The 23,788-nt window shown below is 37.2% G+C and overlaps 2 protein-coding genes across 5 annotated transcripts; one reads left to right on the plus strand and one right to left on the minus strand.

The window, feature by feature from the left end:
• The first annotated feature begins 426 nt into the window (after window positions 1–426).
• LOC114820878 (U-box domain-containing protein 4-like) lies at window positions 427–2,431 on the plus strand. The gene is made up of 2 exons (XM_029092201.2): window positions 427–1,317; window positions 1,465–2,431. Exons 1-2 carry the CDS (start codon window positions 427–429, stop codon window positions 1,519–1,521), a joined length of 948 nt encoding a protein of 315 aa, XP_028948034.1. The 3' UTR covers window positions 1,522–2,431.
• LOC114820875 (protein DWD HYPERSENSITIVE TO UV-B 1-like) lies at window positions 1,341–6,774 on the minus strand. 4 transcript variants are annotated; one of them, XM_029092191.2, is made up of 11 exons: window positions 6,593–6,774; window positions 5,894–5,960; window positions 5,515–5,768; window positions 4,929–5,262; window positions 4,168–4,815; window positions 3,599–4,039; window positions 3,174–3,368; window positions 3,045–3,101; window positions 2,811–2,873; window positions 2,632–2,729; window positions 1,341–2,306 (listed from the first exon to the last, which is right to left on the minus strand). In XM_029092191.2, exons 1-10 carry the CDS (start codon window positions 6,616–6,618, stop codon window positions 2,646–2,648), a joined length of 2,169 nt encoding a protein of 722 aa, XP_028948024.1. In that variant the 5' UTR covers window positions 6,619–6,774; the 3' UTR covers window positions 1,341–2,306; window positions 2,632–2,645. The 4 variants fall into 4 exon arrangements, with proteins under 4 accessions (XP_028948024.1, XP_028948026.1, XP_028948029.1 ...); XM_029092193.2 differs by having other exon boundaries at window positions 2,651–2,729; window positions 6,593–6,748; XM_029092196.2 differs by having other exon boundaries at window positions 5,511–5,768; window positions 6,593–6,691.
• Between the last annotated feature and the right edge of the window lie 17,014 nt (window positions 6,775–23,788).

The following is a 23,788-nucleotide window of genomic DNA, read 5'->3' on the forward strand; positions in this document are numbered from 1 at the left end:
ATTTATTTATTCATTTATTCATTTATTTCATCAACGGGAGTGCGAAAATTAGAACTTGGGACATCTTTCAACATTATGAGGTGAAAATCGAGGACCGGTGGAAATCACGTCTACTCCGTGCAAGAACAATCAACTTATTAATCGAAGTTTCCGATCCAACTTGCCCTAGTCAACCTGCCCGGGTAGCATGGGTCCCCGAAGTAGGGGTAGTGCTCCACCCCACTAGCATTGACGTAGGTCGAGTCAAAGTCTTCAAAGCCTTTAGGAAAACCAAACGACACGGGTACAAGTAATTACGTTCATCACAATTTCACAGTTCAAACTTTGAACTTTCTAAACGCGTTTGGTGTCTAATGTTGTCTCCTTCTTGAAGTCGACATTGGTGTATAAAAACTGAGACCAACCAGATTGGCGGAGGCAACGAGAATGAGGAGGCGTCGAGCATCCGTTAGCCCTGTTCCCTCTCCTGCCGGCGAAACAATAGTAGACAATTCCGGATTGATTGAAGCCCGTGTTCGTGATCTTGTTGATGACTTGAATGGCACTTCTTCTGTTGAATCTCAAAGAGCTGCAACGTTTGAACTCCGTTTACTCGCCAGGAATGGCATGGAAAATCGGGTTGTTATTGCAAACTGTGGAGCCATTGGCTTCTTGGTGGACTTGCTTCAATCTGCAGACAACGGGGTTCAGGAAAATGCTGTCACAGCACTTCTTAACTTGTCCATCTATGGTGCCAACAAAACCGCAATAGCTAATACTGCCAATGCAATTGAACATCTGGTTCATGTCCTCGAGACAGGCAGTGCCGAGGCCAAGGAGAACTCCGCGGCCACTCTCTATAGCCTTTCGGTGCACGAGGAGGACAAAAGTGTTCGGATTGGAAGGTCCGGTGCTATTCGGCTTTTAGTTGATTTACTGAGGAGTGGGACTCTTAGAGGGAGGAACGATGCAGCCTCGGCCTTGTTTAGCTTGTCGAATTTTCGTGAAAACAAGCCCCGGATTGTTGAAGCGGGTGCTGTAAAGTACCTGGTGGAGTTGATGAACCCGGCAGCTGGAATGGTTGACAAGACAGTTGCTATTCTGGCTAATCTTTCTACGATTCCTGAGGGGCGTACTGCGATTGGCCAAGAAGGCGGGATCCCTGGTCTGGTTGAAGTTCTCGAGTTGGGTTCTGCAAGAGGAAAGGAAAATGCAGTTGCGGCTCTTTTACAACTCTGCACAGATACTAACAGATATTGCAATACGTTGATTCGACAAGGAGCTCTTCCACCTTTAGTGGCACTCAACCAATCTGGCACCCCAAGGGCCATACAAAAGGTATGATTCTGCTGGATTAAATATTCGAGTAACGGTAACGATTTTCTCTATCCTCGTTTAGTCATTTGCACTCCAAACTGAATATTTTACACATTTGTTTGCACTCACAAGAGCATAGGGTTTACCAAAGTTTCGGTTTCCTTGCAGGCAAAGTTACTCCTCAGTCTCTTGGCTTCTTACATGAAAATGCAGGGAAAAAAATAACAGCAGTGAGTCTAGTAACTATTTGCTGTAAAATTACAGCGTTGCCTTTACTACAAACTGTGGTGACTCGAGATGGGTAGCATGGGCCAGAATCCCTCCCTCTACCGGCATTGGTCGGTTCACAATTCCATCATTGCTTTCAAAAGAACAGATGGAACTATGTCTGTATATTCTTCAAGAATCAACAGCTACGAGACTCGGATGTAACAAGGAAATCTCAGCTTCCCGTTGTATGACGTATCTGTTGTATATGAGAACAACCATGAAGTATGCTCTTGGAATTGTCAAAACCATCAGCTGGGGCATACTGATTCCTGTCGGGGCTATCGTGGCTATGGTGGCTAGGCATCTCAAAAATATCAAAGGGGCTGACCCGACATGGTTCAATGTTCAGAGGATTCCAAATGCTGGGCCTTGTTGGCGGGGTAGCCGGGCGGGGAACTGGTATCTATCTCGGTGCCATGTCTCCAAGGGATTGAATATAAAGGCCATAGATGCATAGGGATAACACTGTTTGTTCTTGCTTGTATTCAATTGGCGGTAGCTTTTTCTTTGAGGCCAAAGAAGACAGATAAGAGAAGGGGGTCTTCTGGATTTGTTTCACTATGCAGTAGGATACGCCACAATCATCATGAGTGTCATCAACATAATGAAAGGATTCAACATCTCAGAGCTGCCTAAGGAGTGGAAAACTGCGTACGTTGCCCTTATCATTGCTCCGGGAGGCACTGAAGTAGTCTTGGAGCTACTTAAGTTATGGCGCTTCATTTCGAGGAGAAATCAAGCTGCAGAACAATAAATTAACAAAAGTGATGTAATACTAATAGTTTAAACTATAAGCATGTATTTTTTTAATTTCTTTTTTATAAACTTTGTAATTTCAATTTCAATTGAACATTTGTTTCTATTACAGCGGATTTACTTTTCCATCGCCAGATTTCTTTTCAATAACTAACAAATTAAGCTGAACAATTGCAGAAGTATACATGCAAAATAAACTTGTACTCAAATTTTGGTTTGGTGTAAATCATCCGATGACAGATACGTTTATAGATATGCTCACAGAAAATATGTGTGCTTGTATATATTCTATCCATGCATATGACATACCACAGAAATATAAATCAACCTCCGAGACAGCAGGAAGGGTGAAAACATTGGCCAGACGAATACTCTTCTGAGTAGCAACTTGATCTAAGTAAATTGACCTGCGTAAATTCCAATACAATTTTAGCCATCCCCTTTAAAACCTTCAAACAACACAAATGATGATGGCACATTAGCATTACCTTTATAATCTCCCACTTAGAGCTTGGACGTGTCGAGGTTGCTAATATACTCATGTGAAAATGCTATTTTCCCCAAAGTGAACACAATTAAAAAAAAAAAAAAAAGTAGCAATTTTGCATCAGTAGATTTCTTGTAACAGAGAAGATCCTAAACCCTTAAGAAGAAAATCGTGCACAGCTAAGGATGACACTATCAAAGAACTAACGATGCGTCATATTTGCTGCACAACTTACCCTGAAAGGATCACCCCGTAAGGACTGCACAAATATTGAATTTCCTGACTCTGTATCCTGCAAAAGAGCAGTGGTGAGCATAAGTAGAAGCTTTGCAAATGAAAATACAAATGTCATCCAAAAGTTTACCTCCAAATGGACATCCCTCAGTCGCTTTCCAGTTTGAGCGCAGCAAATGCGAACTATATTCTCATCACAACTCCCGCTGATAATATAGTCCCTTCCATTCATGTAATATGAACGAGTATAATTATGAGAACTTCCTGTGGCAGCTATTTCAAAATTCATGTGAACCCTCCCATCTGCCGCCAAAAGTTGCTTAACCTGGAAAGTGACAACCCCATAAAAGTTAGCCTCTGGACTTCAAATTCGACAAAACACCACAATTCAGTAGGATAAGTGGAAAACGAAAGCCTGAGTTGCAATTTTGACCATGGGATAGCAAATGACTTCCTACCTCAGAATTTGTACGGGTAAAAGTTTGACCAAGTAGGATTGTATTTATTTTTTTCTACAAAAACAGATTGAAGTGCATTTTATTGGTATGGTTATACCTCATTGTCAACAGCTGAAACAAGCAAATAAAGGTCGTCGGGAGAAAAGCAAACCATCACGTTTCCTCTTGAGCTTGAAGCTGTATAGCAAGGCCGCATTGGATTCTGTCTCAAATCCCACATCTTCACATCATGGTCAAATGATGAAGTAGCAAACACATAAGGGGAATGGTGGGAAAATTTGGAAACATTGATTGGTTCTTGGTGAATATTAGTGAACAACTGTAAACGCTTTCCACTTGCTAGGTCATATAGAGCAAGACCTTTAGAGTAACTACTAGCAAGAAGCTGGTCATCAGTTGAATTTACATGAAGAGAAGTCAACTGCTCGAAATCGTCAAAAGTTGCAGCACTGGAGCTGCAGAAGGAGCCTGAAACTTCTCGTGACATGTAATTGATGTCAAACAACTTCAAGGAACCATTATCTGAACCAGCAACAAGCTACTTGTTCAACACAAAAGGGATAAAAAGGGTAAGAAAATGCTACATTCACTAGGGGAGTAGAACCGCTTTTGCATTTAGTACATGTGCATTTGTATGTTAATTAATCCATTAAAGAAATCATATACCTTTGATGGATTTTTGTTGAGCCAACAAAGCCCCAAGACACTGCTCATTGCTCTTCCTACGGATGGGATATAACCAACTATTTTCTCGTTTTCATGGTTGAGAACAACTACTTCACCATCCAGGCTTCCGAAAACCATAAGACTGGGGTTTGATGGATGATACTCAAACTGCCTTGGACGAAGCTTCTTGTTTTCGGTTTTAAATGAGTGGCTAAACTTAGACAGCGGATGTAAGAGTGGCCACATTGAAGACCCGATTTTGGCAGCGCAAAGGGACCTCAAGAAAAAATTCTGGCCATTTCTATAAGGATGCAGCTGTTTTGGCTTGAATGGTCTTTGGTAGTGTATAACATTTGTTCCCATTTCACGCTTATGCAAAACACTAACAACACTTTCTTTGTGATGTCTCTTGTAAGGTAAGTATTCATAGTATTTTTCTGCAGTTGTCATGGCCAATTCCCTTTCGGTCTTTCCGATAGGAAGATTATCCAAAACTTCCAAACCAGGGAGCATTGAAATCATGTACTCCCGGTAATATTTCTCAAAGCATATGGGCGAGCGACAATGAGTTATATACTTTAATGTGATAGCGGGATTCTTCAGGTCTAGCTTACACACACTTACAAGGAACTCATCTTTTTCTTGAACCTGCAATTCGACAAAAGACCTATTAAAATAAACTAATAAATCCATCACCAACACAGAAATTTCATACTTTTGAATAATTAAGTGCATCAGTTGTAATCATGCTGTGTTCTTACCTCACTCTGTAAGTTGTGTTGTCCTTGTAAATTAGAACATGCCCCAGTGTCCTTGCAGCACAAACAACTTTGGAACCGTAATTCCACCAAAGACGGAAGTTTTGATAGAGCACCAGTTGTTGCCATGAGATTAGCAATTGTTGTCTCGCACATTGAGAGACGCATCAAATTAGGCATGCCAGAAAAACAGTCCTTCTGCAAACTAGCAAGTGAAGTACAAAAGTCCAGACGGAGCGTATGCAGCTGCAAAAAGCTTCCAACCATGTTGAGTTTCTGGATATTAATAGACCTCAAGTTGAAGACTTGGCAAGCCAAGCAACCTTGTAAGAGATCCCTGGGGAGAATTCAAATCAATGGAACAAGTCAGAAACTTTCACACGTAAATTATTTCACAGATACGCAATGATTGGTTACAAAAGTTAAGTTACTTCCTAAATCAACATTCTTGACCAAGATATGCTTTCAAAATTCACCAAAAAAGGAAACATAAGTGAACTTTCCATTTTTATACTTCACAATAATGAATGTGAAAAATAGCCAAAAAATAAATTGTTCTCAAGAATGTGCATTGGAATTGCTTACAGACCACAGAAAATCATTCCCCAATGCCAAATCCTGGAGATCGATGACTCGAAGCTTTAGATTGACTGCATTTATCAAGGTCTTAACATTTTCTTTGCCCAAGTCACTATTGGATTCCAGAAATATGTCAACGGCATCAATGTCAGCCGAGTCACTTGACATAAGTAGGTTGGTTAGAGGCAAAATATCGGCATCCCTTAGCTGGTCTAACGAAATCACTATGCTACACTTTTCGTTGTTCGAACTCTGAATTTTGGCCTGAAAAATATCATAAGAATCATTGATATTAATATCTCGAAAAAGAAATTTGTTTTTACACTCAATTTCATATGATCAAAAGCATAACAGGTCAAAGTGAGAGCACATTCAAAATTTCAGAAGACCTGAGAAAACCATGATAGAATTGCTGAATTGGGTTGCACCTCGTGTTTTTGGCAAGAGTCAAGGTACCTAGTGAGACCGTAGAACAAAGGGAGTTAAATAAAAATGTTTATTAAACTAATAAAATCCGTACTAAATAAATACATTACTAACAAAAAACATGCATCAAGCCACTAAACCAATGAAAGCTTCCACGTAAACCAGTTTCGTGTAAGCTAATTGAGGGCCCGTTTGGTAACCATTTTGTTCATTCCTCCCTCCTCCCTCTCAGGCCCCCAGTACCCTTCATCCACCTTTCTCTTTCCCCGGGTTCCCCCATAACTATCCAAGACAAAATAAAAGACTTAGAAACTAAAAACGAAACAGTTATCAAACGAACCCTAAAACAACCGTATTTCCATATCTTTTGCATTAAGATAACACTGAATGATTCAATTTGGTTGAAGGCAATGCAACCTAGCTATACCAGCGGAAAAATAAAAAGAGAAAATCTTTGTTCTAAATTCGTAAAAATAAGCATCTGGGTATCAACCAAAAAAGCCTCACTCTCTCTGTAAACACAGAAACACAGATATCTGAGGGTCTGCCAATTATAATTGGTAAAGAAAAAAAAAAACAGGGTTTTTATCTCAGCATGCAGTTGGTCTTTCCTACTGCTAACAGAATAAAAAAATGCAAAAAAGCAGTAGCAGAAGGGATACCGAGCTTTTAAGCTGGAAACATTCATGGCTCCTTTCTTCTTCTTCTACTTCTTCTGGTTTTTCTGAGCGAAATGCAATGGTGAGAAGTGAAGTGCGAATGAAGAAATTAAAGGGAAACTTCAACCGAAGTACAAAAAGTATGGTGGGTTGAGTAAGTGTGAAACATGTGCCAAGGGGGACTGTGTACGGAATAATTGAGGTTGGCCCTTCAGAATTCAGAACCACATGTCGCGTTAATGAAACGAGATAAGCACAAGTGTTCACGTCAATTCCTATCTGTCCAATACAAGATGGTCCAATATTAAAAAGTACATATGTCGTGGTCGTGGCAAAGTAATCTTCACCTTTACTTATAGGGTAAAATTTATATTTTACCATCTTAAGTTTCAAATTTATTGTAACCTCATACAATATCTTCAAAATATTTCACTTTCATACCTTAAATACTATTTTATTTCAATATAATACATTCGTTACATTTTTCATTCATTGATTCGTTAAGATTTGACGTGGCTGACATATTATGCGCCACGTGGCTGCCAAATTTGTGTCACGTGACAAATTTTTTTTTATACATTAAAAATATTATAAGAATTATAAAAATTGAAAACCCATAAACCCAGTCCCCCCCCCCCTCCGTGACCACCTCTCTCTCCTCCACTCTCTTCACCTTCCCTCCCATCCAAAAACCCACCCCACCCAACCTCCCCCGCAACCCCCCACCCCCAAAAACCCATTTCCCATAAACCCCTTTGCTCAGTCACCTTTTCCCCCTCATCTCTCTCTCATCCCAAGTGTTTCACTCTACTCTGCCAACCAACTAAAACCCTAAATCAATAGCAGAACATAAATGCTCTCTTAATCAAACCACACAAACACTCATAGAGAGGGAAATGCAAGACATTTTTGGATTAGTTCACCGATCATTGGTGTTCCGCATAACATGAGACAATGAAGATTCCCTAGGAGGAACCCTAATCAATAAGATCAATTCCTGCATTCGGAAATCTAGAGTCTTCTCCAAGCCCTTGCCGCCGCTTCCATTGCCGGCAATGGCAAAGGAAAATGCACCTCCGATCTAGTGATGGAAGGGTGAGTTGATCGGCTGCGGTGGGAAATGGGTTTGTTGGGAGAAATGAATGAGCGAAGGCGTTGCAAGGGAGGTAGGGGTGGGGTGGGATGGGGTGGGTTTTTGGATGGGAGGGGAGGTGAATAGAGTGGAGGAGAGGGAGGTGGTCGGGGGAGAGGGGAATGGGTTTTTGGGTTTTCAGTTTTTATTTTTTATTTTTTAATAGGTTAAATTCTTGTAATATTTTTAATGTATAAAAAATTATTTTTTTGAAAATAAAATAGTACTTTAGGCATGAAAGTGAAATGTTTTGAAGATGTTGTATGAGATAGACCTCAAACTTGAGGTGGTAAAGTGTAATTTACCCTTACTTATATGATTTGAAGATTGGTTAATCCATAGCGAGCATTTTCTTCTTTAACTTAGCTCATGTTTTTTTTCTAACCTAAGCATTTTGTATTTTGTATTGGATTTGTTTCATATCTTATCATGTGAAGACGGTCTAATACTATTCATATTCTGTCACATTTCGGCCCGGGCCCCCACCACATCCTAGGCTCACTCCGTCGTAGCACAATATTATCCGCTTTGGACCCCGACCATGCCCTCATGGTTTTGTTTCTGGGAACTCACACGAGAACTTCCCAGTGGGTCACCCATCTTAGGATTGCTCTCGCGCGAACTTGCTTAACTTCGGAGTTCCGATGAACTCTGAAGCCAATGAGCTCCCAAAAGGCCTCGTGCTAGGTAGAGATGAGAATATACATATAAGGCTTATAGGATCCACATCCCTAGGCGATGTGGGATGTTACAATCCACCCCCCTCAGGGGCCCGACATCCTCGTCGGCACACTTTCGGCCAGGGATTAGCTCTGATACCAAATTGTCACATCCCGACCCGGGCCCCCATCACATCCCTGGCTCAACTCTGTCGTAGCACGATATTGTCTGCTTTGGGCCCCGACCACGCCCTTACGATTTTTTTTTTCTAGGAACTCACATGAGAACTTCTCAGTGGGTCATCCATCCTGGGATTACTCTTGCACGAACTCGCTTAACTTCGGAGTTTTGATGAACTTTGAAGCCAGTGAGCTCCCAAAAGGCCTTGTGCTAGGTAGAGATGGGAATATACATATAAGGCTTACAGGATCCACACCCCTAGGCGATGTGGGATGTTGCATATTCAGTTGTACATGAATATTGTAATCTACTCTAGGTAAATGACTGCTAATTACATGTAATTACATTTAAATCCTGTAATCACTAACCAAATCACTCTAATCAAATATTGTTCCTTTAACATTCCCTTCAAGTTGGAGTGTGGATATCAACAACGCTCAATTTGTGAAGATGCGAAGGAAAAACAAGTGTCCATAGTGGCTTTGTGAACATATAGTAATACGCTGGTAATATAGCTACCAGAGACCTTAGTAAACAATGAGTAATCGGAGTAAGATCGTGATAGAGTCTTTTGCAAACAATGATGTATCTCGAAGCATTTTGGACCAATTTTATGGTCAAGTGGCGATCTTCAGGAAGTTTTCCATCTTGGATTTAGTTGATGATCTCGTCCATCCAGTTCTTTCTTGTATCAAACCATCTTTAGTTCTCGTTCGCAGATGTTTGAGGCGGCAATGTGTTCAAAGGAAATTTGTCCATCAGAGCAAGTAATCCACAATAGATGCATTGTCCATGAGTGTTTTGGCATGACTGTTCTCATTCCGAGGAATCTGTTGAATTTCATACTTCTCAAACTCCTTAAGTAGTGTCTTGGCCTTGACCAAATAGAGTCCTAGAAGCGGATTGTGGGTGGCTTAGCCTCCCTTGACCTTGTTAACAATTAGGGTTGAGTCGCAATGGAATGAACGTTTTTTTACTTGAAGTTTCGTTGTTGCCTAAAGTCTAGCAAGTAATGCTTCATACCCCGCCTCATTGTTGCATGCTTAAAATTTGAGCTTCAAGTCTTGCTCAAGTATAGATCCATCTGTGTCATTAAGATCATTAATGCCCTCTACTTTGTTCACATTTGACAATCCGTCCATGTAGAGTGTCCAGAGACAAGGATTCTCAAGTGTTTTCTGCGGATTTGTGAAAGATGGGACATCTTGATTTGTCAAAATAAATTTAGTCATGAAGTCTGCAAGTGATTGAGCTTTAATCGAAGTCTTAGGCCGGTAGATGATTATATTGCCCAAGTTTGATGGTCCACTTGATGACTCTAGAAGATGCATATCGACCATGTAAAATGGATTTGAGTTGGTATTATGTCATGTAAATTATTTAGAATGATTGGAAGTACAACCAGAGCTTTCTGGTTGCTGTCACTAAAGCAAGAATGAGTTTTTCCATCTTTGAGTATCTAGTTTCTAGTTCGAGAAAAGTTTTGGACATATGGTATACTAGTTTCTGAGTATTCTCTGACACTGATAGATACAAGTTTTTTCCGTCCACAAGTTTGGATAGGAGTGGTAGATTTAACATGTACTCTTTTTGCTTTGTAAAGGCTTATTCGCACTCATTGGACTAGAGTAGACCTTTGTTTTTTATTTTTTATTTTTTTTATTTTTATTTTTATTTTAATTGTGGTGAAAAACAACTTGCATTTATTAGTGGGACCTTGAAAGGAATCGAGTGAGAACAGCTGCTTTTCCAGTTAGACTTTGGATCTCTTTCATTGTCCAAGGCTGCTACATCTCTATGATCGCTCTGATCTAATCTGGATAGGCTTCAATTCTGCACTTTGTGATCAGATAACATAAGAATTTTCCTGACATTACTCTAAAAGTGCATTTTTGCAGATTAAGCTTCATGTTATATTTCTTGAATTGGTCAAAAGATTATTAGAGGTCGGTGAGATAATCCTTTTTTTCTTTGCTATTAATTACCATGTTATCAATGTACACTTCCATTGTCTTGCCAATATATTCTTTAAATATTTGTTAACCAGCATCTGATAGGTTTCCCCTGCATTTTTTAGTCCAAAAGACATAACTTTTTAACAACACATACATTGGTTTATGACAAAAGATGTCTTCTCCATGTTTGGTTCGTACATCTTGATTTGGTTGTAGCCGGAGTATGCATCCATGAAGCTTAGTAATTCATGCTCCGTTGTGGAATCGACCAACAAGTTTATCTAAGGTAAAGGATAAGGATCTTTAGGACAAGCCCTGTTCAAATCTGTGTAGCCCACACATACCCTATATTTTTCCTTCTTTTGCACGAGGCCTATGTTAACTAACCAATCTGAATGGTGGACTTCGATAATGAAGTTAGCGTCCTCGAGTTTGTTAATTTCTACCTCAATGATCTTACTTCGCTTCGTCTCATAGTTACGTTTTCGCTAAATACCTGTTTTACGATTAGGTCCTGGTGGAGACGGTGGACCAGGCGAATACATCTTATCCTATACGGACCATGCGAATACATCTTATCCTCTACGGACTAGGTGAATAGCTCATTTTTCTTGATTTGACAACTTTGTCCCAATTTTGGCCTTGCATTATGGTTTGTTAGGATCGAGACTTATGTAGACAGTGTTCTCGTCCTCGTTGAATTCAAGAGTGATGTCGTCTTGGGAGTCAAGGTCTATGTCAAACTCTTTGTAACTTATTTCTTAGGCTCCTAGACTGTAGTTGTTACGCAGTTTATGCAGCAGAATGCGAATCTCCACTATCCTTGCCAAATCATATTCATGTTTTCTATGACGCGGTGATGTACTACGATGGACCGCCCTCATCTTGTAGAGCCAATTTCGGCATAAGATGGCGTTGTGCAAAGTTAGACAATCTATAACATGGAAGACCACCAAGTAGTTGTACAGTTTTGCATGAACCACCAATTTCACAATTTTAAGTGACTGGACCAGAGAACCATTGAAAGTGTGCAAAGTAGTCATACTCTTGATGATAATCCAGAATTCTCATCATCTCTAATACTTATTTGAAGATGATGTTAAATCTGGATCCATTGTCCACAACATATAGCTAACCATGACATTCGAAATTAGATCTTGATGACCAAGGCATTATCGTGGGGAGAATACACGTCCTCGAAATCTCGATCGGAGAAAATTAGGATGTTGGAGTTGATTGGAATAGCTTTGTTAATAAAAGTTACCATTCTTGGCTTCTTGCATGCTGCCTTCCTCACTTCTCTAGTATTACCTAGGTGCTATTGTTCCCCGTATATGCAGCTGACGTTGACGATTGATTTTTTTGTCAGCTCTCGATTTTCGGACCATTTTTTGTTTTTCTTTTATCTCTTGTGAGAGGTTTTTGGGAGTCAGATAGTGGTGCTTCGCATGGGGTTTTAAATCAACAATTTCTGTTGGGGTCTGAACGAGCACTGCCACAAAACCAAAGACAACATCTTCCAACGCTTTCACACATCTGAGGTTCATTAGCAATAGTTCCAAGAACTAAGCATTCGTGCATCATGGTATTTTCCTAAGCATATTCCTTGGTCCAAGCTACGCCCCACCAATTTAATTCATGATCATTCACAATACATAGCTGCATTTAACATAAATGCCACTTACTCATAGAAATTGTAAAATAATTCAATCCCAATGCAAATCAAAATTCACATCCACAAAACCAAAAATGTCACATATTGTAATGTACGATCATTTACTCTGATACCACTAAAAGTTGTCACACCCTGATCCCGACATACGTCCAAGATCGACACATGATGACACCACATCCGTATTTATCCATCATGTCTTGCCTCCAAAATAACCAAAACACAATCAATAATTCAACCACGCAGTCATTTTCTTTTATTTCATGGATGCATCTAACCGTAGTGTTAGACTGCCTACGTACCCTAAGAAGGGATCAAGCCATTCGTAGTTCCCTAACATACCTCACCTAATTACAAAGTCTGATAAGAATTCCATCTATATCAAAGCAAGTCACACTCACACCAATAGACATCCAACAAAAGCAATAATTCAATTACCATCCAAGTCATCCAATTATGCACATGATCAAGTAACACCCAACAAGAGTAATCAACCAATGAGATAAATAATAATATAATATTCCACAAAGTTTAGTATAATCAAACTCCGTAAATGTATGTTGTATTTCCCCTAACTAGATTCCTAAGCATTGCTCTTAGTTACTAATACACGGATCCTTCAACATGGCCAATTCCATTTTCACAAATATAAGACATTACTAAATACATGACATGAACTTTAATTCTAGTCAAAGAACTTGGAATTACAAATTTAACAGCACCCAATTCAAATGTCATTTTGGTTGATCTATAATAACTTCATCACTGCCAATACGTTTGAATGGAAATAATTATGGACCATAAGGGATTTATGTGTTTCAATAGGTATGATTGCACCAATACATTAAGTCATTGAGCTTATAATTGTATAAGAAAATGGTTCTTTGAAACCCAATACATAACCATATAAAGTGGTTTAGTCACAAACTCAATACGGATAAGTAAATTAGAATTAAAACTGAGAGATGAGCGAATATTGCAAAACCAGCAACCTCTTCTCCACAAAAGCTACAGAAAAGCAGTTTCAATCAACCAAGATTAAACCTAATTTTGAACACCCATAACTATATCGGTTGATGCAAACTTACATGGGTTTCGAAGCTTGTTTTGTGTACTTTAAAAGCATAAAAGATTTGTAGATAACGGGGTTCTAAGTTGAAGGTTACACAAGTTACAAAATAGAGTCTCAAAACTGGAACCCCAGTATATGTTGCTGTCTGGCAGTTTCGGGACTCAAGTTTGAATATGATTTTGACATATCAATACTCAATGGAATTACGTGAAACTAGATGGGTTTACATCACGAACATGTCTAGTTTTAAACCACGTACTATACGCTCAAAAGGAATTCATAAGGACATAGAACTCAAGAGCCAAAGTACGCTACTTGAAACGTAGTTTTTCTGCAACTTAGAACCTATACTCTTATGATTCAAATTACACTTCCAGAATGTTTCCACACAATTCAGAATTCATGTTTATAACTTCAATTTCAATTATATTCAACAATTAACAAGAATTAACCTTTTAATCCAAATTCTAGGGCCATATATTTTGATCAAAACACCCAAAGTATAAAATTAAAATCAATAAGAAAGATTGATACAAAGCAACATGGAAGGAATAAAGACAAATGGGACTTGTTACCTATGCTGCAGCTTGACAAAAACAATCATATTTATGTTATGATTCAGACAACATGCTTGTACACCTTTCCTCTCAGTTCCTAGTTAACATCTTAATTCCTTATTCCTCTTTTCTTCTCCTGGCATATTCTTCTATATTTCCTTCGATTTCTCTCAAAGATCCAGATATAGTTTTTGTCCTCGTCCCCCTTTTCTTTTCCCGCTATTTCCCCCGTTTTCTCTTCCTTCCCCTTCCAGAAGCCTTTTCCCCCCTTTACTTTACTTTAGTTAACATTTTATAATATTATGAGTTTTACTCTTTAAATTTAGAATTACAAGAATACCCTTAACATTTGTGTTTTGTAAAATCTTCATTATGGCTCTAATTTCCTCTCCACTTGCGCTCGTATCTACGAGTACTATGAACATGTGTTAAGACATACATGTCACGAGTTCAATTTTCAACAAAAGTCAACACTTTCTTCTCTAGGAGTATTTTGGACATTTCACGATTTTCAGAAAATATAAATATAGTAACTTATAGACATGGTGTAACAAACCTTGCATGTACTTATAAGTAATTAAATAGTGCCATATTGAGAGGCCAAAATGAAACCTCTAGCTCTAACCTTAAGCCCTTTGCCTCTTCATTAGACTTGCTTAGGGACATTTTCATCCAAAAGTTTGAGATTAAACTAGGTTATTAACAACATTTACCCATATGAGTACAACCAATTTAACAAAAAGGGTTATCAATGCTAGAAATGGAGAAGAAAGTAGAAATGACTTGATGACTTGCAGCTGGAAGTAACCAAAAAAAATTCTTAATGCCTTTAATTACTTTCTGCACTTATTTGGAAATAAATCTAAATTATTTAAGTTAAAAATGTCGAATGAGGATCCTCTCCAAATTCTCTTTTGTGTCTGTTCATCGTACATTGTGCGACCAAAAATCATTTTAAATACTTTTATTTAAAATTAAATATGAATAGTACCTGACGAAAACTGACCACACGATGTACGATAAAAGACACGATTTGAGGATCTGGAAATGATCTGTTAGAAACTGTCAGCATGAAAATTCCATATAATTTGACGTGTGTGACAAGAAATTTTATCTATACTGAAACCCGATGGGAAAACTATTGTTTACTAACAGTGTCCAGTCGGTTTTGCCCATGATCTAAGAGTAGTTCTAGCGTGGTGGAGGTCCCCTAGGGTTATCCACTATGCTATCCACCCAGTGACCAGTAACTGCCTTTAATGAACATAATCGCCTTTTGCATCTCCACCCCTACACTGAACAGCCTTGGCAATTGGTAATAAAATATTAGTATTTTATTTATTTATAAAATAATACAAAATAATTTTATTTGTAATTTCAGATAAGATTTATAATCGTTCTCATTGCGCCACGTGTCATTATCCAAAAAGACAATTATTGGTGATGAATTTCCGATAAGATTTATAATCATTCTCGTTAAGCCACGTGTCATTATCCAAAAAGACAATTATTGGTGATGGATTTCCGATAAGATTTTTAATCGTTCTCATTGAGCCACGTGTCATAATCTGTTTACAATCTTTAAGGATAGATTTCCATCAGATTTTTAATGAATGACGGCATACCATGTGGCATTATCTATAACCTAATCATTTCTGAATCATCCATATAATCCACCATCCATCTTCACAAATCTTACACCAATTTTCTCAAGATCTCTATCATTATTCATAGTTTCTGCTTCCTTCTTCACCAAAATCTCTATCATTATTTTCTGCTTCCTTCTTACAATGTCTTTTTCTTCAAGGATGATGTGGGAAATCGATCAGCAAGAGGAAGAATTGTTTAACCAATCAAAAGGAATGTTTAATCTCCAAGTGGCCCCAAATGAGATGGAAGATGATGAGAAGCGTAGAAAGAGAGATGACGAAGCAAGAATGGCCAAAACCACACATTCTCGTTAAGTCATCCAAGTTGTGGCTCAGATCAGCAGGCCCAGCCATTCCGCAAACCTTGATAGAAGCAGGCAACGAAAAGGTACAGATCTCTTGGACGATTATTTTGTCCGTGACAGTGCATTGCCTGATACGTACTTTAGGCGTCATTTTAGAATGGAATGACATTTGTTCAACAAAATCAGGGTGCTGTTTGCAACCATGATTATTACTTTATGTAAAAGAAAGATGCTTTTGGTGCTATGGGTCTCCTGCCTTAGCAAAAAATTAATACTGCCTTGTGGATGCTTGCATATGGAGCATCTGCAGACCAAGTGGATGAGATAGCGAGGATGGAGAAATAAACCATTCTTGAATCCCTGATGAGGTTTTGCTGAGCAATCGAATCTATCTACACCGCAGAGTACCTCCTGAAACCTACTGAGATGGACTTGCAAAGGCTTCTGAAGAAGGGCGGGATGCAAGGTTTTCCTGGGATTATTGGAAGCATCGACTGTATGTACTGGACCTGGAAAAACTGTCCAAGTGCATGGGAAGGTGCTTATAGGGCTAGAAAATATCAAAAAGCATCATTTTGGAGGGGGTGACATTTTTTGATACATGGATTTGGCACGCCTTTTTCGGGGTTCCGGGAGCTCAAAATGACCTCAATGTCCTTGCCTAATCCCCAGTGTTCAACGATGTCCTGGAAGGAAATGCACCAAAAGTCACGTACTGGGTCAACGGACGTAAGTACGATAGGCCATACTACCTAACAAACGGCATTTATCCAAGGTGGTCAACGTTTGTCAAAACAGTGCCACGTCTATGAAGTGAAAAGTAAAAACACTTTGCAAGCTATCAAGAAGGGTGCATGAAGGATGTGGAGCGTTGTTGTGGTATCCTCCAAGCTCGATGGGCGATTGTCAGGGGTGCTGCCAGAATGTTTGATGTAAAGTCGCTTCGATCCATCATGATGACGTGCATCATTTTTCACAACATGACTATGAAAGATGAGTACGATTATGGTGTCGTTGATGAATATGAGCTAGACACGATGAACAATTCCAAAATACAAATATATTGTGCTCATGATGCCACCGAAGAACCCGTGCAACACGAGCCGTTAGAAAGGGATGGATGTTATAATGAAATGCTCATTCAACGATATACTGCATTTCAAAGGCCATATATGCACAATGCTCGACAAATTGACTTGATAGAGCACCGGTGGGAATTGAAACAAGCTCCATATACTTTCATTTAGTGTGTTTGTTTTTATTTGGTGTGTTTATTTAATTTTATTTGGTGTGTTTTTTTTAGTTCATTCAGTGAGTTTTTAATTATTTGGTATGTTTATGTAATTTTATTTGGTGTGTTTATGTCATTTGAATAAAGATTGTCTTTGTGTAAATAAATTACCAAATTAAATAAATTTACTCTCACTTTAAATAAAGTACTAAATTCAATAAATTGGAAACAACATAAAGTACTCTATTTAATAAATAATAAATTACAACCCAAAGTACTCTATTCATCATCACTTAACCAATTTGTGATGCTAGGATGATCTTGTCATGCTAGGACTGATAATTGCTCAAAAGTGCATGCCTAATGTGCTTTGATTATACCCGTTACATGTTTTTCTCTAGTAATTTATCAAATTTGTGTTTTATCATGTATAACTGGTCAAATAGGTTTTATATCTAACTAGCAAAAGTTGCCCGCGCGATGCTGCGGGTTTCAAAACTCCTTATGCATTCTACACCCATTGAAACCTCATAATCAATTAACAATTTAATATAGGATAGAGCACATGGGTAACTAATTAATGCATGAACAATAGTATATGAAATCTATGAATGATATGAATAGGTGAAAGCTTAAAGAATCAGAAGTTTGCAGAGCCACAATACTTATAGCTCTGCAACCTGTTATACAAAAATTGATTAAGCATGCGTGAAATACTTCATAAAAATTTGAAACTTTAGCATGCCTTGGACTATACCACTCAACAACTATGTTGCCAAAAACAAAATGCCATATACTACCACATAAAGTTATTCATACACATGAAGAGCTTGTAACTTGGTTAGTTGAAAGCCCCAAAAGCTATAGTCCCAAATTTGATTCCCTTGTAACTTGGTTAATTAAAAGCCCCAAAATCTATAGTCCCAAATTCAATTCCCCTTGCCAATATCATTTGTATTAAAAGAAAAAGGTTGGTTCATACATAACAATCAATTAATCATTGTTCATAAAAAAGGGGAACTCATGTATTATGCAATTGGAGGAGAGGAGTTTTGAACTTGGGTCATCTTCCTGAATTGTAACCAAAGAATGATTTCGTATTAGTTAACGAATCCAAGGCCGTAGTCCCCATGAATTGAATACTAAAATGACATGGTCATAAACCTATCAACACCAAAAGTCAAAATATAAGAAAAACCCCAAACTCACAGTCCAACCAATTGCTATAACAGCTTTAAGCTTCTTGTTTATATGCAACAAAACTAATTGTAAAAGAGAACTTCAGCTTTTTTCTTGCTAGACTTATGTAATAATCCACATACTCATCCACATTTGTGAACTTCCAAATAAACTATTAAAAATATAATTCTCAACAATTATGTGATATATTACTTTACGATATATAAGATTTTTCTCTATATGCATTATCAAATGATTCTGATTTGTGTGCTCTGGTTCTATGTTGAAAGTGTATTCCACGCATCATGAAGTATATATTCCACATGTCATGAATCTATTATGTTGTTTGGATTTGCTTGGCTTTCTTTCTAAGCATGCAACATGATTAAAATTCAATCCAAAGGAAAATACATACATCACGTTTTTTTAAATGCAACAATAGATTACATACAGCACACGTTTAAAATTGAAATAAAACCTGTTTGACAAAGTAAAGAATAGATTACATACAACACAAATTCAATCCAAAGGCAAAATACATATAACACATTTCTTTAAACAATGGATTTTTTTTCAATTCAATATTTGAGAAAATAAACATACTTACGGGGTTCTCGAACAAAATCCTCAGACTTTTGGCTGCTACTTTGCAAAAAAAAAAAAAAGTAGGAAAAGTTGATAATTTCATATTGAATTCACAAATCGAAAAAAAAAATTGCAGAGGGAGTGAAAATTGAAATCACTCCTAAGTAAAGGTCGATGAGAGTAGATTAGGGGTTAGAAATTAAGGATTACGGAATCTCGCCGGAAACTAGATTTTTTCAAAGAAATTTTTCCATAAACGTATTACCTTTTGCAGGAAAAGTGGACAACAACTTACCTTTGATTCACCTTAAACCATAACGAATTGAGGCATGCAACGGGTGATTTTTGTTCCTGAGACGAAAGTTACACGACTGGTTATAACAGCAAGGTCTAATTGCCAACGTTCAGGCCGTAAAACAGCTCGCTGGACTTCAGGTACCAACTAATAATCGAAAACGGCTAAGAATTTTTAGAAATAGATTTTAGGGCTAGATTGAATGTGAGAAAGGGTTTGTTTTTAGTTGGTTTGTTGGTTTGTAGTCGTCGGAAATGACGAACTCGTCGCTGACCACAGTGGTGAGTCGTGGAGTAAACAGTTGGAGGGAAGGGCGAGAAGGGAGAAACAAAAAAGGATAAACAAGTGTGCATATATTCTCAGACAATGGCAGGAGAGCAATAACAATAATTAAACAAGGGCAAAATCGTCAATGCACTGTACTTATGAACAGTGATTCAGTGTGTTTTCAGTTTTAGTATGGGCTAGATTAAATGTGAGAGAGGGTTTGTTTTTAGTCGGTTTGTTGGTCTGTAGTCGTCGGAAACGACGAACTCGTCGCTAGCCACAGTGGTGAGTCGTGGAGTGAACAGCTGGAAGGAAGGGCAAGAAGGGAGAAACATAAAAGGTTAAAAAAAGTGTGCATATATTCTCAGACAGTGGCAGGAGTGCAATAACAATAATTAAACAAGGGCAAAATAGTCAGTGCACTGTACATATGAACAGTGATTTAGTGTGTTTTCAGTTTTAGTATAGATTAAATTTGTTTTAATTTTTTACTGATGTTATATTAATGTTCATGTGCAAGACTAAGAGAATGTTGCAAGGTAATTAAAGGGTGAGGCACAAGACAATAAATTGGTGATTAACTCTATGTCGGTTACCGAAAAGAAATGAAGAAAGGAGAAGGCAAAGAAGAAAAAAAAAGAAACGGCTAGCCATTACCATTTCAATATGGCATTAAGGCTTATCAATGACCATTATTCAAAGGGTTATGAGGATTGGCATTAACATATTAATCATGGGCTGATGAATGACCATTATTCAAGAATAATATGAAGGGAGGTTGTCTGCGACAACAGCTTATATAATCTCCATTTGATTGTTTTCAAAAAGGGCTGGCTCTTTCATAATTTTAGATTTTTCTTTTTCTATTTAATTTATGGAGAACTAATCTCCCTAGCTTAGCTAGGGGGAAACCTATATTACAAGTATGTAGTTTTATTATTTCGATTATATTTCGGAGTTTTAATACCAATTTTACATTGTGGATTTTCAACGGAATTTCTTATTTATTCTATTTTCGGATTGATGAATGTTGGTTATGATTCATAGGTTTAATCATGTTTTCCTATAGTTTTGTTTCACATTCATGCTTTTAGTTAATTGAATAAATTGGTAGATTGGTACGATTTCAATGGAATAATTTCTTAATATTTTGTTGTCGTAGGTACAAATTATAATTGGGATTATTTCTATAAGAAATTGAATGGACGTTTTGTTTTGAATATCTACAATGAAAATCACATTTCAAGAAGTTTTATATGAGGAAAACTTAATTGCTATATTTTCCGGTTGAGATTACTTCTTGTTGGTATCTCAGTTGAGTTATAAAAAGGAATTGAAATAGTGAAATTGCATAGTTGTATGCAGGTGGTACCCTGATGCTTTATTATTTTTAATTGTTGAACTTTTCTTCTATAAGTTACATCTAATTCAATATTGTTCTTTGTTTCAGTCTTGATAATTTTGCATTCTTTTTCAACGCTCTTTGAGGAATACGAGACTCGGACTTTGAGTTTATACTGTTACGCGACACTTGCACTTAGGTTTAGCAAGCAAATTTTTGATCTCCTCTTGCTCTCGCTTCTCTTGCACGCATCCTTCGCACCACGTTCGTTTTCTCCAACTTCCAAAAATACTTAGAATTTGGAAACTTCCCTTCTAAAGGCGTGTTCATAATGTCACAATCTCATTGAGCCATTCTTTCTTCTCTAACATGTTGCCTTTCTTGCCTAAGTAGCTCTCTTTCTCTCTCATTAGCTTGAAATGCTCTCTCAACAGCTGCAGTTTTTGCCTCCTCTTTAGCCTTATCAGCCTCAAATTTCACAATTTCTCGCGCCAAAGTCAATTCACCTTGGCGAGCAAATTCTTCCATATACTTTGCATAATCATTCTTGGAAGCACTCCCTTTTCTCTTTAGGGGGGTGACCCCGACAATATTCCATATACTTTGCATAATTGTTCAGGAAAACTTCTGGACCGACAGACACAACTCTGAATTTAGGACAATCTTTGACAATATTCCAGCATTCCCACCGGTTGAATGATTTGTTTTTGCTTTTGGTTTTGGCATTATACCAAGCTTGTGCTTGAAGTTCCTACACAATGCGGGAGAAAAAATAATTATAATGAAAGTAGGTAACAAATAAATAATACAAACAAATAATTATAATCAAAGTAGGTAACAAATAAATAAGATAAACAAATAATTATAATGAAAGTAGGTAATAAATAAATAATACAAACAAATAATTATAATCAAAGTAGCTAACAAATAAATAATACAAACAAATAATTATAATCAAAGTAGCTAACAAATCAATAAGACAAACAAATAATTATAATGAAAGTAGGTAACAAATAAATAATACAAACAAATAATTATAATGAAAGTAGGTAACAAATAAATAATACAAACAAATAATTATAATCAAAGTAGCTAACAAATAAATAATACAAACAAATAATTATAATGAAAGTAGGTAACAAATAAATAATACAAACAAATAATTATAATGAAAGTAGCTAACAAATAAATAATACAAACTAATAATTATAATGAAAGTAGCTAACAAATAAATAATACAAACAAATAATTATAATCAAAGTAGCTAACAAATATATAAGACAAACAAATAATTATAATCAAAGAAACTAACAAATAAATAATACAAATAAATAATTATAGTGTAGATTTGGGTATAGTACAAACAAATAAATAATATATTGTTACATGATCTGCTAAATTTTCTCCACTTTGAAGATTACCACTAGCTTATGCCAAGGCGTCTCTCCATGTACTAAACGATTTGCTAAGAATTTCCAACGACTAGACATTGATTCTTTGGTTCTTTTCCCACCATGTTTCTCAAGAAAATTGGTATGAATAAGACTCCACATTTCTCGCAACTGCATCTCATTACTGAAGAAAAAATTTTGTCCTAGCTAAGAACAAGTAAGAACATTTGAATACATATGCAAACTATTAACACATTAAAGTAGGCATGCATTAAAAAACAATTCATAAAACCCATGACTTTCAAAGCCTAGTATATGGTGAACCAATAAACTCTTTAACAACATTAAAGAGAAGGAAAGATTTAGAGTTTCTTTACCCTTGAAGGTCATCCTTGATTACACAAGGGATTCACCCAAGTGGAGGGCCTTCAAGTCACCTCCTTGCTTCTTGGATCTTCCTTGTGATTTTCCTCCTTTTAGTGCTCCTTTGCTTCTTTGAGGATTTGAGGATTTGTTCTCCAAAACATCAAAAGCTTGATGTCTCTAAGTCTCTTCACCAAGGATGTGATGTGAAGATGAAATGGATGACTTAGGGAAGAAGAGATTGCTAGCTATTCCTTCCCTAGGTGGCCGGCCTCTTTTGAGAAAAATGAGAGAAAATGTTTCACCTCATTTCACCAAGAAAAACCCTAAATGAAAATAAAGCTATAAAGTTGAATTTATACTTCATCACATATGAGTGGTAAACTTGTAATTAATCCAAGTTTAACACTTCTCACCCTAATGGCCGGCCATATCAAATTGATTGGGCTTATTGCCCATTTTGTTTTAGTTGTCATACAACTTAAACATAATGGGCCTTGTGGACCAAAACGCTTTTAGGCCCTGAAACCCAAAACCAACATATAAGCCCAATACGAACATTTCGTATAATTAATTAACTAATTAATTAACCTTGACCATTCTTCAATTAAACCATTTAATTGCTTATCCATTTCATTTAATTTCTTCACCAACATCCTTACTCGGTGTACGATCCATTAGGTTCCATTTAGCGAGGTAGTGGGTGATTGTTACTCTTAACGATCGATTGTGAATTGAAACCACATTTCAATTCTCCCTTAAAATTAGTGTTTGCTAATCTTTAGGGCTTCCATAGACCATGAGTGACACCTAGCAGTATATCATGGTTACCCAAGCTAAGTAGAAGTGGTTGGAGAACCTATCTAGTTACAACTACAATGCAATACGGTCATTCTCTAATACAATACTCTTAATCACATTGTTTAAGTGATAGTTTGTTTCATGTCTACTATCCAATGTGATACTTATCTATATGATTCAATTGAATATGATCTGGAACAAACTTCCTTAGTCATATTCATATGCTTTGGCCAAAGACTCTCGAATCATATCTTAGAGTATTCTCCTTCCACCATGGAAGGTTAGAGATTCCTTGTTGTGCATTCATATGCCTACATGACTAGGTAGCTTGACCACAACAATGCCGTGGACACTCCAATGGAATGCCTTTGACATGATCAAAGATCAAGGACCTAACCATTAGACATCTATGATGCCTCAGGTCAAAGGACTACTTTGCATATTGCAACTATCGAGTTCTTACATGACATGTATGTTCGAACTCTCTTTTGATCGTTTTTCAGTGTACTCGATCACTCTTTCGAGCACCTATGTGTTTTCCTTAGTGTCCAACACTATATGAC

This window comes from Malus domestica, chromosome 02 (assembly GCF_042453785.1).
Source record: "Malus domestica chromosome 02, GDT2T_hap1".
NCBI lineage: Eukaryota > Viridiplantae > Streptophyta > Magnoliopsida > Rosales > Rosaceae > Malus > Malus domestica.